The 15928-nt window shown below is 23.8% G+C and overlaps 1 protein-coding gene across 1 annotated transcript; it reads left to right on the top strand.

Annotated features, from left to right (window-relative positions):
* Positions 1–9422: 9422 nt before the first annotated feature.
* Positions 9423–13376, top strand: LOC128962036 (protein CBFA2T1-like). The gene is made up of 8 exons (XM_054308354.1): positions 9423–9473; positions 9549–9707; positions 9790–10031; positions 10920–11221; positions 11740–12193; positions 12371–12665; positions 12731–12921; positions 12992–13376. The coding sequence occupies exons 1-8, from the start codon at positions 9437–9439 to the stop codon at positions 13304–13306; spliced, it is 1995 nt and encodes a 664-aa protein (XP_054164329.1). The 5' UTR covers positions 9423–9436; the 3' UTR covers positions 13307–13376.
* Positions 13377–15928: the final 2552 nt, after the last annotated feature.

Raw genomic sequence — 15928 nt, 5'->3', positions numbered from 1 at the left:
CATTTTAAATAAAATTTTGAATAAAAATATTAATTTTTATTAAATATATGTATTTGTAAATATAAAATAAAAATAGGTAATATTCAATAATATTAATCTATAATAAATGTATTTTTAAATTGTAATTTATATTATGAAACTCATATAAAACCAGTGTATGTGTGTTATGTAGTGATAGAGCATAGACTTAGAGCAACACTTTAATCGTGATATATTGCATCCATTGAATGTAAATTTGAATTATTGACTCAATTAACCATAAATATCTGCATTGTGTCACATATGACATACTATATAATCATTAATTATATATATTTTTTCAAATGCTTTATATACACAAAAAAATTAATTATTTGTTGTGCAAAACATTTATCTTGAATTAGTAATATATAACATAAACTAATTTAAACATAGTTACTGTTACTAATTTATAATTATTTTGATCAATAATTCAAAAGTAATTATATAACACAAAAAAGTAAAACATTTGTTTGGATTAAACATTAATAAAAACGACAAGTGTTTTGCTGTTGAGTACTATTTCGGGAGTGAAGAGCGTCTGCACTGTTTGTTTGTCACCTCTGGATCTTACAAACTGTTCATACGATGCGACAGTCAATGAACTCCCGGAGCCGGCATCTGACACGACGGCAACGCATCTGCCGATTCAACCCTTCGGATAAATATCTTTATAAAATGCATAAAAACGCATAACATTTGCAAAACATTTTAAAATTTTTGTTGTTGTATTAAATTATGTTCAGATATTTAATAGTTGCAATTACTATCAATGTATAATGAATATAATTTTTTGATAGATTATTTGTAATTATTAAATAAAATGTATATTATTTTTTAAAAAACTATGTGTTTTTATATAAAAAAAAGTACACAACACTTTTACAAACACTAATTTTACTATTTAGTGTAATTTAATTTTAATAAAATTTACAGATAATTAATATCTTGTGTTCAGTTTTATAAGAGTTATTAAACATTTTTTTTCGATGGATTAGCACAAAAAAATGTTTGTAAAAAATTGAAACATATCCTAATTTTGTGTTGACTATAACCATATGCATACCATATGGTAAATATCTATTAGATGCTTGACTTAAACTCGATTCAGAAACTCCTTTATTATATAACTAATTTATTTACTGAAAGTTATGTTGCTTTAAATTTGAAATTTTTTGTGTTACAAAAAAACTAAATGTATACCATTCAACATATCTTTTATCACAAAATTTTGCTATATATAGATAATATGTAAATTTTAAGATAACCAACAATTATTTGAATAATAAAAATTAAAACACCAAATTTTATTATGAATTATAACATTTTAAAAACATTATCTCAAGTTAAATTATATTCAGATTAAATTTATTTATCATTAATTATAAATGTTATCTTTTAGTAACAAAACTGAAACCATTTTTTTAATTTATAAATTAAAATTGTTCATTATTTTTACAATAAACTATTGGTAATATTTACTTAAATAACTCAATATATTTGCGAATACTATTATAAAAATGTTGGATAAATATTAAAATACATAACTAGTTTTATTTTTATACTATATTATGAATTTTGAAAATACAGACAAGTAAAATGTGGTGATATTTAATACAAATAGAGAAAATGTTTAAAAATAAAATATATTATTTTTAAAAAAAAAAGTAAAAGTTTATTGAAATATATTTCAATGCATTTCTTAAGATTGAAACAAACTATTGTGTAATACATTAATGCGATTGTCTTGTAATGTATGACATAATGCCAGCGATTGTCGCCAATTGTGTTGATATGCAGAGGTCTACAAACCCATAGATGACTGCCAGTGATGCCAATGAACGGCTACACACATTCATTCATAATATCAATTGAATTGTATAGTAAACGACAAAATTGAAAGTACGTTAAAAGTGGCGTCCAGTGAGTGAGCAAACGGTAAGCACAAGGCGTATGAACAGTCATAGCCAGAGCACTGGCACATCACAGTACATAGTGAGAGAGCACCGACAGCACCGACACAGCTGTCTCGCAGGTGTGGACACACAGCCACACAAACTCTATATTTCTATTATAACATATGCATTGAGTGAGCGAACCTAACATTACATCTGGAGTTTTAAGTTTGTTTCGACCGGTCGTTGCTTATACAGACACAACACAACATATTTTTATATGATATTTATATATATTATATCCACATATAAGGGCCGACACCACAACTCATACCCCCACACATACATAGAGAGGCCGACCTTTGAGCTGTAAGACCACATGAAATAGTTTGTATCAAATCAAACATTTTGCTTAAGGATATCAATTATTTTGCATTTAGTCCAAACTATTGCTAAGAGTTTGTAATAATAATAACATAACTCTAGTCCACTATTAAAACAAATGTTTATTCACTTATAATCTCTGAACAGATTCTCAGCTAACGTTTTGGCAGATAATCTCATATATTTAACTAAATTTATATTTACTTTAAACTTAGTTACAAAATATTAATCAAAAATTGTGTTAAAAAAGAAATTTAATTAATAATTTTTTTTATTATTCAAATAAAAAATATTTATTATTTTTGTGCCATACACTTATCAAATTTATTTATTTAAATAATTATTTATCAAAAATGGTTTTATCAGTACCTCTAATAACATCACATAAAGTAAACTATAATTTAATTCCGATTCAAGACTCTGGTCTGAGAAGTGGAGATACATCTAAAGGTATTTATTATATAATTTATATTACTTTACATTATTTTCAACTATAATTTCATAAAATATGATTATTTGTTTTATAAACTCATCTTTTAATATCATATTAAATATATAATAAAATATAATGCTATAAAACTAATTTATAAACATATATTATTATTTTATTAAAAATGTTAATATTTTAATTTCAATAAAAACTAATAATGTGTGTGATATGATATTTTAATTAATCATTTTTAAATATATCTAAAACAATAATTTAATAAAATTATAGTTAAAAATTTAAATTTTGGAAGCTTAACATTTTTAGAAAAATGAAAATAGTTGCACTATTTATATATGAAATATAAAATTAGTAATTTTAATTATAAGCAGTTTATTGACATTAGGAATTTTTATAATATTTACAATATGTTTAAAATAATTTTAAAATATCTGTTTATAAAGAGAATTTAAAGACTAATATATCATTGAATGATGTAAAACATGATATTGAATGTGAAAAAATCCGGTGCATAGATATCGGTATATTTGTGATAAAAGAGTAGTATAAGTATAACACCGTTATTGGGCTTTCATTGCATAAGACATATAATATAATACAGTATACAGTGTACTATACTATTAATATTGGGAAGTACTGTACTAGCAGTCTATGAAAGGTCTGTCCCTATTCTCTAACAGTGCTCGCAAATCGATTAAATGCATTGAATGAGTTGCGTGTGAGGAGTGCTTTGAGATTGAGATGAGGGTACCAGTGCTTAACACATATGAAACAGATGCCTACCAGTGCTCAAACAGTGAAGACACTCAGCACGTGTTATATGAAACATTCAGTCATACAAACACAGTATTCTATCGGATAAATAAATTATAGTAATAGTATCATCTTTTTTATAAAATAATGTTATAATAATAAAAATAAATATATAATAATTATGTTTTACATCTATGAAAACTTATAAATTAAGCAATGATTTATGTAATCATTTTGTAAAAATTGTAAATTTTCAAAAACAGTAAATTATAAAAAATTATTGTAAAAAGTTTTTATAAAATATTATAAATATTTCGTTATCATTTCAAACATGTAAGTAATATTTTACATTAGTATACAATATTTTCTTTAAAAATTAATATTTAATTAATTGTATAAAATATATCATTAAATTATTACAATATATGAATTAATAAATATTGTTTATAGTTTAATATAGTAATATATAATCTCTTATCAAGTGATAAAAAAACAAAATTTACAAAAAATAAATAATTTTGACTCAAACAAAATCAGGTGTATTTGTCATATGTTATGATCTAAAGGTACAAAACGGGGTAAAATAAAGTTCAATAATAGTTAAGTATAGCAAACTCGTGTTATTATAGTTAGGTAATAGTTGTTTGTGTGGGAAAAGGCATAAAATGATTGGGAGTCGGGAGCTGTCAAAAGCATATCGTTTGCAGTTTTAGGACTCGATATTAGCATTGCTTAGCCTTCATAATCACGCTTTGCTTCTTGAGATGACAGCCATCTCTCTCTCTCTCTCTCTCTCTCTCTCTCTCTCTCTCTCTCTCACACACACACACACACACACACACACATATATATATATATATATATTTATATACTGGCTCTTAAATGGCCCGAACTTTAACACAGCCTCCCTGTGCTTTGACGACTGTGTTTGACAAAAACCAATGACTGCCTATTGTTCTACACAGACATCAAAATATGAAATCTGTTTTTAACACATCAAATGCCAATGCCTTTCATAGACAGTCAACTCTTATGGATAACTTGTGAATCGTTTTTAATACAAGTGCCCCATAGCTATAAACTCAGTATATTTTATATACCAATATTTAATTAAATTTTTACAGTATTAACTTAAATTAATATTTTTTTTATTAATAATGTCTATAACTTTTATTTTCATATATATTATATTGAATTTACTTTGCATTTCTAGAATGAAATCAATATAATTAAAATTAGTAATTAATTAATTGATTTATAGTGAGTCATAAATAAAAAATATCACAAACAGAATATATTAGAATAAAATAAATTGAAATTTAATATTAATTTCTATATCAGATATTTATGACATTTTTTAAAACTATTAATAAAATTTAAAACTAAAATTTTAATTTTTTATATATTTTAAGTGTTTAATTCATAGATTAATGAATTGATTTATAAAATAAATTAAATTATTCTGATTTGGAATAAATGATTTGAATTGATTTTAACGGATGTAATAATGGTTTAGATTTTGTAAATTACAGCAAAAATAGTATTTCTCAATACTTCTGGTCTCTGGAAGTGTTGACTCGTAGCCAATGATAGACAAAACAGCTGAGAGTCGTGCGACAGATTGGCGTAAAAAATAAATGTGTGTTACTCTCACTTATTTTGCATAACTCATACATCACTTGCATTTTGCAAATATGTTTTAAACAAACTTATGTTATGATTGTGTGAAAGTGATTGCCATTAAAATCATTGAGAATTGCTTTGATAGTGGTTTTTGTTTCAAAACATCATTAGTTAATACATTATATTAGGTATTTATATATATATATATAAATTAGCGTAAATATATTCAATATTAATAGACAATATTTGTATTTTAATTTTTATGTATAATAGTATAATATTGTATTAAATTCTGTTGTTTTTTGAAATGTGTATAAATATTTGATAAAATAATAATAATATCAAAGAATATGCAGTCTTTGAAAGAATTTATAACAATTTAGCAAAAAAACTATTAGCAAATAGTGTTATAAAATAATTGAATTGATATTTCAGATGTTGTTTTGATATCTCAGGACTTATTTACAATTTGTAATGCAATTAAAATTTATTGTATTTATACAGATTGTGTTAATACAGTTACAGTTGACTACAATAGGAACATAATGTATAATAAGGTCCAAATGTATACAAAATTATAACATTTGATTAGCACAGGTGTAAGCTTACAGTGTTATATCCAATGTTAACTTATAGCTCACAGTAAACATATTTTTGTTATATTAAAAAACACATTTTGTTGTAATTATTAAAACAAATGTGTTTTCTTTAATGTGTTTTGTGACGCAACGATAAGTCGTTTACAAGAAATGACACAAACACTGATCACATGAGTCTTAGACAGATATGTAAAGTCCAGGTGCTGTCAGTAATAAAATATTGGCGCATATTTTAGATCTAAAATAAAAATTATTGACAATAAGTGATTAAATTTTGTTATAATCATTGGGAAGAGTTTAGACAATTTAAACAAATGTGTTTTAACAGGTGCTCAATACATGTGTAACTTTATACACAATTATAAATTATGTATAATATACCAGATATTAGTAAAGTTTATCATTTATATGTTATATATCATAAATGAATATACAGGTACCGTATTTATAGATTAACATTTAACACATAGAGAAACACATACACAACTCACTTACTTACTTAACACAAAAATACTGTATTATTATTAACTTTATCAATAGATAATCATTTAAAATAGCAAACTAAAAATTAATCACAAGGTTTTAAAAATTTTCTATTCCCTTCCTATTTTATTATTTATATTAATTTGTATTTTAATACAAAAAAATAATAGACTAAATAAAAAATATATTATTCAGATTTAATTATAATGATATGTATTGATATTATACTAATCATTGATTGCATTATAAGACAAGTTTAAAAAGATAGCTATTTTCTATAAACTAAAAATAATGCATTCATATAAATAATGTTAGGATCTTATAATTTTATGCATTTATTTAAATTTAGTAATGTAAGTATTAAACATATGTAATAAAGATTCAATAGACAAATAACATATAACAGATTTGTTTGTTTGTGTTAACATACGTAAATGTGATATCTCATTACTAAATAATATTAGATTACTTTTCAGGCAAATTATAATATTTTTTTTTGCAAAAGTGTTTGATTAGTCATAATGTGGGCTTTTTTTATTTATTTTTATATAATACTGGCTATTTTACTAATAAATGCGGGTTTGATCTAAAAAAATGCATATTTAATTTTTCACAAAACAAATTGTCGTTTTTATTTGTTATTCCAGTATATAAGGGAATACATATATATACGGAAAAATATTATCCACAGTTTGCAACACATGACATACTATGTATATATAGTAAGCCACAGATGTCTTGCTTTGTGCTGTTTGTTTGATTATAATATTTTTTTATTAAAATAGTTGTAATGAAAATAAAAATTTATAATATATATATATATATAAGTCAGTGTTTGCCAACAAAAAAGTGTTTTTTTAATAAACAAAAATGCATTTACTTTTTGCTCTATTTTTTCTGAGTCCACGGTTGCTGTACTGACGGCTGTAAACGATAGGCAAACATATAAATTATAATATTATATATTATTATATCTTGTTTTTGAAAAATAATTTAAATATAACTTATTAGAATTTAATAATCAAATTAGATTTTTGAATTAATCAATAAAACAATTAATTAATGAATAACCTAGCTTATATTTAACTCATATTTGCTTCATCTACAGTATATTATATATATATATATATATATTTAATTTCTAATATTGACTATTATTATAGTTTATATAAAAAAATAGTAATGAATAGAAACGGTAGTCTCAAAACTTATTGAGAAGTTCTCACTGGTTGTCAATAGTAGTGATACACCTGTTTGTGTTCCCGACATCATTGCAATTAAATTCACACAAACTTTACTCAATTTATCGACGATTCAAATCTTCGGAAACTATTTTTTTATTTGCAAACAAAATAACATATAATACACTGTTATAGACATGTGCTATAAAACTGCACAAACCACAAGATATTATATATATATATATATATATATATATATATATCTTCTCTAATTATATTTTTTATATAAAAACATTTATATATAAGATAAAAAAAAAGACATTTTTTACTATACTTATATGTTATAACATTAAGCCATTGTATATGTATTTTAGAGACAACTGTTTCATATTTGCTTATATTAAACTATCTGTATAAACATTTTTATTGTGCATTTTTATTATTTATAATCTTTTTCTAAAAAACAATTTATTTTGTTTTGTTGAATGATATAGATAAAATATTTTTTTTTAATATAGTAAAATGTGAAATAATTAAATGTGATAGCAGTAATATTTATATTTTTAAAAAAATAAATAACTTGCTATTAGTGTATATCTAAATAATATTTTTATGTGTCTGTTATCACAATTTTTCACACACTTCTCTCTGTTGTATGTAATTTAAAGAATTGCCATAAATATTATTATTTGAATACTTGAAAAATTGTTGAATAAAATTGTAATAATTCTCTCAAAATATTTTATAGTAATAATATTGTTATGAATATCACTAAATTTAGTAATATTCATAATAATATATATATATATATATATATATATTATATATATATATGAAGTAATTTTTATAGCAAATGTTTAAGTGTTCAGAATTCAATTGATGTGTATGTGTATGTGTATGTGTATGTGTATGTGTATGTGTATGTGTATGTGTATGTGTATGTGTATGTGTATGTGTATGTGTATGTGTATGTGTATGTGTATGTGTATGTGTATGTGTATGTGTATGTGTATGTGTATGTGTATGTGTATGTGTATGTGTATGTGTATGTGTATGTGTATGTGTATGTGTATGTGTATGTGTATGTGTATGTGTATGTGTATGTGTATGTGTATGTGTATGTGTATGTGTATGTGTATGTGTATGTGTATGTGTATGTGTATGTGTATGTGTATGTGTATGTGTATGTGTATGTGTATGTGTATGTGTTATTGATATAATATGTGGCATTAGATGGTGTGCGACATCTCATTTATTCATCAGATCGACCCAAGAGTGCATTGTTTAGTTGACATGTGGTTACCTTCACATGATTGTGTCACATATGTTTGAGTCTCTGTTTATATATACATTATATACAATATATATATATATATCAATGTGTATATTAATGAGTATAAATATATGTTAGAGTATGTGTTATCAGAGAGAGAGAGAGAGAGAGAGAGAGAGAGAGAGAGAGAGAGAGAGAGAGAGAGAGAGAGAGAGAGAGAGTTATAAGTTTTTATACAAACAATTTTCTATATATATATATATATATATTACATATCGTTGAGAACATACCTGTCTTACATAAGTTGCCTCTCTATTGGCAAATGCTGTGTATGTATTAGTTTTAAGATTACTTTACATATGAAGTGTGATATTTTCACATAAATGCAATATTTCTAATATAGTTTTGTGTATTATTTGAATGTTTCGATATTTAAAATGTTTTTGATAGCAATTTTTGCTTTCGACATAAAGCATGCGCTTATCTATGCAATTGCAAATTGTCGAAAACAATTTGAATCATATTGAAAGCAACTTTTTTTGTAATCCTATAGTTCTAATCAACAAAAATAATTAAATTTTGAATATAATTAAATTAAGTTTTAGTTATTTGCAATAATATTTAATTTACTGGTTGTTTTTTATGTTTACTTGTTATACTTTTTTATGTGTTAAATATATTACTAATTTATATATTTATACAATAGATATATATATATTTTAAGTTTTGTAAAACATTGAATAGAGCTGTTGTGTAATAAGTATTATAACTACTGTGTAATGAATTTATACAGAGAAATGCCTGTTTGGAAAAAAGGTTAAACATTTGATTGAAAAATATTTGTAAAATAATTTGATAAATGGTTTTTCAATTGGCCTCTTGTGTATACAGATCTGGTCCGCTCTATTGCTTTCACTTCAAATCTAATGCCAACGTCTCCATCGGAAGTCAAGATTAGTCAAAAATCAACCTCAACGCCACCCCCACCCCAACCCTCCATAATCCAAATTAATAATAATTTTCCTAATAGTGGATTATCGACTAAAAATTGTAAATTTATATATATATTATAATAGTAATAATGAAATTATAAAAACAAATTGTTTAGATTAATATAATTATAATTTTATAGCTTCTGTGAATGGAGGAAGTCATTCGCCATCAAATAATAGTCATATTACTAGCAATTCATCCGACTCTCCATCACCTCCCAGTGCTACTAACATGACCTCACGTTCACATTTAAACCAAAGTGATTCAAATGTTCGACAAATTACTAAATTAAAAAGATTTTTGACAACTCTCTATCAATTTGCTAATGAAATATCACATGAAGTGGGAGATCGTGTAAAACAATTGATATTTGCACTCATTGTAAGTAATTATTTACTATTCATATATTGTATTTGTCATTTAAAATTATAATTGTAACATAATTCACTTTATATATAAGAATAAATATAAAACTATTATTTATTATACAGTATTTAATAAGTTTACTAATTTATAATAAAATTTATGTTACCTGTTGAACTATAATATATTCAATATAATATATTATAAATAACAAAATACCGCAAAATTAACAATATAGATTTATTGTAGAATGATTAGGTTAGTTATAATATATTTTTAATAAATTTAAAACCCTTTTACTATTACTCAGTAAAAATTTAGACAATTATTGTCAACAAAACAAAAACATTTAGTAGGTATTCGCTCTCTTGATAGGAGGGTTCAGAGTTCGAGCCTTTATAATATCTTCAATATTTTTAACATTTAAAAACTTATTGAATGCAAACATTCAAATAGTGTTATGTTAAACACATTTATATAATATGCCAACAATTAGTATATAAAAAATTCTTAATATTATAAAATATCATAAAATAATATATTTTAAACATTATTTGAAAATTAATAAGAAAATTTTATTGGAGTTCATTTTATATAAAATTTAATTAAACTTTAATTAATAACACTTAAATGTATATTATAAATATATCATACAGTATACACAGAAAAGTATTAATTAACAATTTATTTTAATTAAGTATTTAAATAATAAGTGTGAAAACAAATAACTATATTTATTGTATGATATAAAGACATTATTATACATTTTTTGCAATTATCATTATTTAAAAACTTATATGAATAGTTTTTTAGTGTAGTTTATTATTAATAATTGATAAAAATAATCAATTGACGTAAATATTTTGTTAATTTAAAATATAATTTAATAACTGATATAAATGACAGAATGGGACGATTAGTACAGAAGAGTTTCATCAGAAAATCCAAGAGATAACAAACTATCCTTTGAGGCCATATGTCATACCTTTTCTTAAGCTTCATCTGCCAATCCTTCAGACAGAGATCGTGCACTTCGCACGTGTGGCTAAAACTAATCCCTCACAGTATCTGCGAGAACACGAGTCATTGATTCTCGACTCAAGCGCTCAATTGACTGCACTATCGGCTGGAGAGCCGTTTGAGATATTTCAACGAAATGATACACAAAAAGATAATCAAACCAACAAAAGACGGCAATCGCCTGACATGTAAGTCATTTGACGATTTCAATGATTGCAACTCATTGTTAAAAACATTACATTTCTATATAACTAACATATTATTACATAATAAGAGCTTTTAAAGCAATTCACATAAGCTTTGCTTTTATTCAATGTATAGGTCAGAGTTTGAGTTAAAAGTTACAATATGTTTGAAATACAACATTTGTTATCAAATAATTTATATGCAAATATCGACATCAATTTAATATAAATTATATCAATATTATACAGTTTATAAAACAATCGATAATTATCTCTTTGTATTAAAAATACTAAAATATATTATTGTATTAAATGCTTAAAATATCTTTTTTTACTGTATTTATTAATATGTCAAAGCAAATCAAATAAAAATGGTTATAAAATTAATTATTTTGTCATAAATTAAGTTTAATTAAAATTGATAAACAAATAATAAATTAAGGCATTATAATAAGATAACTAATCTGTATAAATTATTAAATAATGCAAATCTTTTAATTCTTTTGTAATTTTTTTGATAGATTAATAAAAGAAAACGGATTTAATGAATCGGCAGCTGATAGAGAGTCAGGTCCGCCCCCACCTAAAAGGCATCAGTCCATAATAAGCCCAACAATAGGCACACGTTTGAGTCCAGCCGGTTTGGCACCACTTTTGTTACACACTAGTGGTCATCATCACAGTCATCACATAACCAACCCGTCTATACTACACTCACACCTATCAACTTCTAGTCGTAGTATATATGATGAGACCACCAGTTCCAGCGCACCCGCTCTCTATCATAATAACAATAATAACAGAGAAAATGCAATAAATGGTAGAAACCATTCATTGCACGTTTCAGGCGATCATTCAAATGATAGATTTTCATATGAAAGAGACTATCGACCAGTGGCTGGAATGTATTCTCAGATGCACCGGGAGTATAGTGAGGATAGGGATATGGAAGAGGAGTGGAAAAATATAAACACTGTATATAAAATTTTAGTTTATATGATTATTATTCAATTATGATAAATAGATACTGTATTATAGATTATATTGTTAGATACATTAATACTGTAATATATAATTATCAATTTGTTATATAATACTAGAAAAATTGAAATAATTAACAGAATTATCTTTTTTAAACATTTAATTTAAAAGATGCTTAACTGTATCCTTGGAATGGTAGAGAAAACAAAGAGAGCTCTTAGTATTCTTCAGCACAGAAGTGATTCCCGAAACACCGATTATAATCACTGGTCAGTCCCAGCACTGCGGGGAAGACATTACAATACTTTGGATGTGTCAAATCATTCTTCACATTCACACGATTTTCATGACATCAAAAAACAAAGAATTGATGGCATAGTTTCAAATCACTTTCCAAAGACAGCCATTTCTGAAATGGATAGAATCGCTGATATTAGACGGGTTCCCAACTCTCACAAACAATTGGGTAATTATAAAGTTATTTGATTTTTTTTATTAAATAATAGTTGAAAATAAATATTTATAATTAAGAGGAAGCCGTTAATGAAGTCAAACGTCAAGCAGTGGTTGAATTACAGAAAGCTGTTTCCGCCGCTGAGACCAAAGCCAGTGAATTAGTTGCCACCGAACGGATAAAAATGGAGAAACTAGTGTCTGATGCCCGAAGACAAGCGGCTGATGAGGCATTGTCAGCAATTACACGACAGGACGACTCAACTGAAGTTTGTTATATAATTGATGTCTTAATTATATAAATTAGTAATAATTGGTATTTTATGTTTTAATTGTCAGAACTGTTGGAATTGTGGCCGAAAAGCAAGTGAAACGTGCAGTGGATGTAATTCTGCCCGATATTGTGGCTCATTCTGTCAGCACAAGGATTGGGAAAATCATCACAGGGTTTGCCAACAGAACACAACCACTAATGGCTTAAATGGATCGCAAACACTGAGCTCTACTTCTGACAATAAGATGAGCAAAAGCCCAACACCTGCTTCTAATGCATCCAACAGTTCGGCAAATATTGTCGTCAAAAGTAGTGCATCTGCTCTTACTGTCGGTGCAGGTGATGTCAGAGATAATAATAAGATAATAAAAAACGAATAATCAACTCAAGTGTTATGACATTAAATGGCTGAGAGTTTGTCACGACATGAGACACATTAAACAACTCCTTCAGCAAAAAATTAATAAAAATAAAATCATATTAATTGTCATTTTATTCAGAATACTCTCGCGTTTATAGTTTTATGTCTGGTTTGATCTCAAACTTCATATAAGTTATGTATCGATATTTCATTAATATTATTATTATTTTTTAAAACTAGTCGACAAAACTAAATACTGGGAATTATTTTAAAACAATTGTTCCTTTAATTTAATTATTTATTGTTAACTATTGATATAATTTGCAATCAAATATTGTATTATACATGATATTTATAGTACGTATTTTAAATTAATTATTAAATTAAAGTAGACTTTTTTTATTAATTATTATACAAATATGTCGAATGTATTGTAAAATTTTATAGTAATATTGAGGTATAGCTAGTCGTTGTGCCATCAAATTCATTATCAACTGAACACTAATTATTATTAATAATTACAATAATAATTATTATTATATAATTATTGTTATTATTATTATTAAAATTATTTATATAAAGATCTAAAAAAATATGTGCAATTACTAAACATTTGGTCAATTCATTCACCTATAATTTATGATGAACTGTTTAAATATTAGATAAAATCATTATATGTTATTAAGATATCATTTTCACTATATATTATATTATTTTATTAGATTTTTTAATTTTGTAACACTGATTTTTATATTTTTATATTTTATATTTTTAGTTTTATATTGTTTTAATTTTTTAAATCAAGTGATCATTATTCTTGTCACATAATTATATACTGTATTTTGATTATTAAAAGCACAAATTTATGTATAATTTTATGCAACATTATTATTATCATTATAATTGTTAAATTGAAACATTTACTGTATAAGAATTTGATATTTATTATAAAATTATATTAAAAAAAAATTAAAATACCGGTTGTACAGTAAAATACAGTGCATATGTTATTTAAATAAGATAAACATTAACATCAAATGTTTTAAATAAAATGTTGTTTTAAAAATAATATATTTATTTGAGTTTTACTATAAATTATTTGAAATACTCTTAATAAAATATAAATACAGGTATATTAATATAATTTAGAAATATTTATTAATAAAAATTATTAATAGCAATTTTTACAAACTATAATTAATATATATATATTTATTATAAACTTAAGGCATTTTATTTTAAATAAATAGAATTTCAAATAAAATATTTATTAAAATTAATGTTAAATATCTACAGTAATGAAGAATTAATAGACACTTAGTGTTTCAAAACTAATTGATTACCCTATAATTGATCAGCACTATTACAATCATAGTCATTGACATACCAGTGCTTTAAACTACACAACTAGTGATGTTTGTGCTTAATATTTAATATATCATTTACAAGATGTTTAATCTAATTATAGCTATAATTTACTTCATTATTATTATACTGTATACAACATTTGCTTATTTACTAATAAACTATAACTATAAATAATTAATAAATACAAATTACTTATATATTGAAATTTGATTTTTAAATTTACAGTAATTAAAAATTTATATTTATTATATTAGAGAATATTTAAATAATTATTTAAATTTTTAACTAAATAAAATATTATAACAATTAAAAATAAATATTAAGCAGGTTTATTAATGAATAATTCATTGAATATTTCTAATATTTTATTAAATTTTCTCCTCATCATAAATTATGTGTGATATGATGATAATATTGAGATAAATTTATTAAATAAAAAATATTGTAAAATATAAGTATTAATAATATACTCAATATTTATAACAATTATAATTTGTATTACAAAATAATAATTATATATTATTAGTTAAATTATTATTATTATAAATTGTAAAATACAATACTATTTAGTAGTCTATGAATAAAGCAATTGGAATAAAGATTTGTTGGAAAGTATAGTAAAATCAAGTATTTGTATTAATAATGTGTTTACTATTATAATAATTAGTGTCTTGATTTTCAACTAAATAAATTATTTTGTCGGCTTAACGCTTATAACTGGGACTTAGTATGTCCACCGAAGTTGACCAGTGGACGCTATTTCCGAAATTTTATTATAACTATAAATAACTATTTGTTAGGTTAGCAACTATAAAAACTTATAAATAACTATTTCAGTTATTTTGAAAAATATAAGCATTAGATTGTAAAATATTGCTCAAATATATGTAAAAACAAAAAGTAATAGTTATATAAATTATATAAAATGTGTAAACTGTTATCAACTCATATTACTTTTTTAACAATAGAAATATTTAGTTTATTTATATAAATCATTTTTGTAAATATGCTGAAAACAAGTGAATTATATGTCAGTTGAAATATTTATAAGAAAATAAATAACTATTTCAATAACTATTTGGCTTTTTTGGCAACTATATACAACTATTTAATACAGTTTAAATAACTATTTTAACAACTATTTGACGTTTTTTAGCAACTATTATAACAACTATTTAATAGAGTATAAAAAATTATTAATCAATACACTAATAATAATGTTTGCAATAATACAGTGTTATATGTATTATAAATACTATTAATATATTGATGT

Source organism: Oppia nitens, unplaced genomic scaffold (assembly GCF_028296485.1).
Source record: "Oppia nitens isolate AA-2021 unplaced genomic scaffold, nextdenovo-longstitch-racon4-pilon3 scaffold6_pilon_pilon_pilon, whole genome shotgun sequence".
Lineage (NCBI taxonomy): Eukaryota > Metazoa > Arthropoda > Arachnida > Sarcoptiformes > Oppiidae > Oppia > Oppia nitens.
This window is presented reverse-complemented; position numbering and strand designations above follow the sequence as displayed.